This window comes from Macrobrachium nipponense, chromosome 18 (genome assembly GCF_015104395.2).
Source record: "Macrobrachium nipponense isolate FS-2020 chromosome 18, ASM1510439v2, whole genome shotgun sequence".
In the NCBI taxonomy this organism is placed as follows: domain Eukaryota; kingdom Metazoa; phylum Arthropoda; class Malacostraca; order Decapoda; family Palaemonidae; genus Macrobrachium; species Macrobrachium nipponense.
Window position 1 is genome coordinate 88966223 of NC_087211.1, and position 2500 is coordinate 88968722.

General features: G+C 35.1%; 1 protein-coding gene across 1 annotated transcript in view; it reads right to left on the reverse strand.

The window, feature by feature from the left end:
- LOC135196878 (transient receptor potential cation channel subfamily V member 5-like) overlaps positions 1-1683 on the reverse strand; it is a 92667-nt gene extending 90984 nt beyond the window's left edge. Inside the window, 1 exon segment of the mRNA XM_064223653.1 lies at positions 1337-1683. Coding sequence (XP_064079723.1) covers positions 1337-1424 — 88 coding nt within the window. The 5' untranslated portion in view covers positions 1425-1683.
- Between the last annotated feature and the right edge of the window lie 817 nt (positions 1684-2500).

Consider the following 2500-nt stretch of genomic DNA (forward strand, 5'->3'; position numbering starts at 1 on the left):
TAGTTTTCTAGATTCCTTTTCAAGGATCTTGGGATCGTGCCTAGTGCTCCTATGATTATGGGTACGATTTCCACTGGCATCCCTCCCATATCCTTCTTATTTCTATTTTCAGATCTTGATACTTATCCATTTTTTTCCCTCTCTCTCTTCTTCAACTCTGGTGTCCCATGGTATTGCGACATCAATGAGTGATACTTTCTTCTTGACTTTGTCAATCAACGTCACGTCTGGTCTGTTTTGCACGTATCACCCTATCCGTTCTGATACCATAGTCCCAGAGGATCTTTGCCTGATCGTTTTCTATCACTCCTTCAGGTTGGTGCTCGTACCACTTATTACTGCAAGGTAGCTGATGTTATTATTATTATTATTATTATTATTATTATTATTATTATTATTATTAAGACGAACCCTAATCACTAGGAAGAAGTAGGAGGAGGTAAAGTGAAATACAGACATCAGAGATTTCACTTATTAAAAAGGAAATGAAAATTAACAAATGAATAGAGAGATAAAAATGTATTAACATGAAAGGAGAAAAGTAAAACGGTTAGTAATCAAATGAAGATAAAAGATCGAATTCATAAAAATAATAAATATACGCAAAAAAAGCATAAAAAGAGAGACAGTAACTTAACGATATAATGCAAATAAGAACCCGGATCTAATTTCAAGTTCCCTCATCATTTATGATCGACAAAATGTCAAATAGCCGTAGGCGTGTCAACACAGCCGATATTAATTCAAATACTTTCGTATGTAAATACTTAAAACGTGAATAATTGAATCTGAATGACGCCGGAATCCTTTTGCTTAATTCTATGGGTCTGGATTGACAGGTAAATATATTGACGGTTATCACTGATGCTCAAGAGAGATCATGAAATGGCTCTTTATCTTTGGATGCTTTTTCTAAAACAGTAGATATTTTGGGCGTTGCAGAGGTTGACGTAATTGGAGAGAGAGAGAGAGAGAGAGAGAGAGATAGAGAGATAGGGGTGAGAAAGGAGAAAATGAATGTAAGAATTTCCAATGACCACACACGCTTTCAGGAGAGAGAGAAAAAAAAATAAAAGTAAGAATTCCCACTTACCACGTACGCTTTCAGGAGAGAGAGAGAGAGAGAGAGAGAGAGAGAGAGAGAGAGATGAATCAAGATAAGAATTCCTACAGACGTTTTTAGGAGAGAGAGAGAGAGAGAGAGAGCGAGTCAAGATAAGAAATCTTACTTCCAACAGATGCCATTTGAAAGAGAGAGAGAGAGAGAGAGAGAGAGAGAGAGAGAGAGAGAGCAAATCAAACAAATCAAGATAAAAAAAAAAAGATTCCCACTCACCATTTAGATCGACGAGGCTGTAGATCTCGACGACAGCATTGGCCTGAGCCTTGACTCCTGACGTCACACTACTTTCCGTATTACCCATGATGCCCCGGTGATGACGTCACAGGAAAGATTAAACAAACGGGCGGACGTGTTGTTATTTCGTAGTCAGTCAGTCCACGACAGTGATGCAAGATAGTCGGTAGTTGTTCCAGTTAGGCGTACAATGGAACCAGTTTGAGGCGACAGCAGAAGGTTGCCAGATGAACGATGAGGTTTACGATAGTTGGAAGTCACGTTATGGGAAGCACCAGTATTGTTAGTCTTTTCTTTCTCAAATTCACATACATATCATCAACTGATCTCATCTACGTATAAGAAATGGATAGAATTAACGATTAATGAGCATTTTTGCTCTTTGGACGTTATTGCCACAAAGCAGTATACATGGGACACGAAGCTTTTTTTAGTCCTAAATCTTAATTAACATTTTACCAGTAAAAATGTCTTAAAAGAATACTTAATTAAATTAAATCTATTGATTCAGATACCATTAAAGGTTAGGAAAATTGAAAATGAAAATGAAATTTTGAAATTAGAATACAAGTAAAAATAAAATGATCAAAGAAAAAAATTAAATCTGTCCTCATAAGATTAAGAGGAGATTCCTTTTCTGTGCATATTATTAGAAATTAATCACACCTTCTTCGCTATGCTTGATGAGAATATCTAGATATTAATATCCTCAGTGGACTCTAAATATCCTTAACAAAACAAAATCCCTTAAGGAAATTTGACGAACATTGTGACTTTATAATGGCGAGTAAAGCTCGTTCTCTGCTTCGAGTATGAACATTGATTTCCAAAATTTTGGCATACAGTGATAAGTCTTGCGTCTATTTTTCTGCAATAATGGCTGCCAAATTTAAAAATAAAATAACAGCCTACTTAGTTATATCTCATTATTCATTTCTTCATATATTATTCTTTTATTTACTAATTTTGTTTATATATCAACTTATTTATTCACATCTTTATCTTGAAATATCACTTTGCGTCACCCGGAGCATTATTTAAAAAAATCCAAAAATGAAATGAGTGGGAGATTGTAAAATTTTATTATTACCTGTTTTCTCTCTCCCCCCTCATTATTATTCTTTTATGAGCATTTCCATCTTC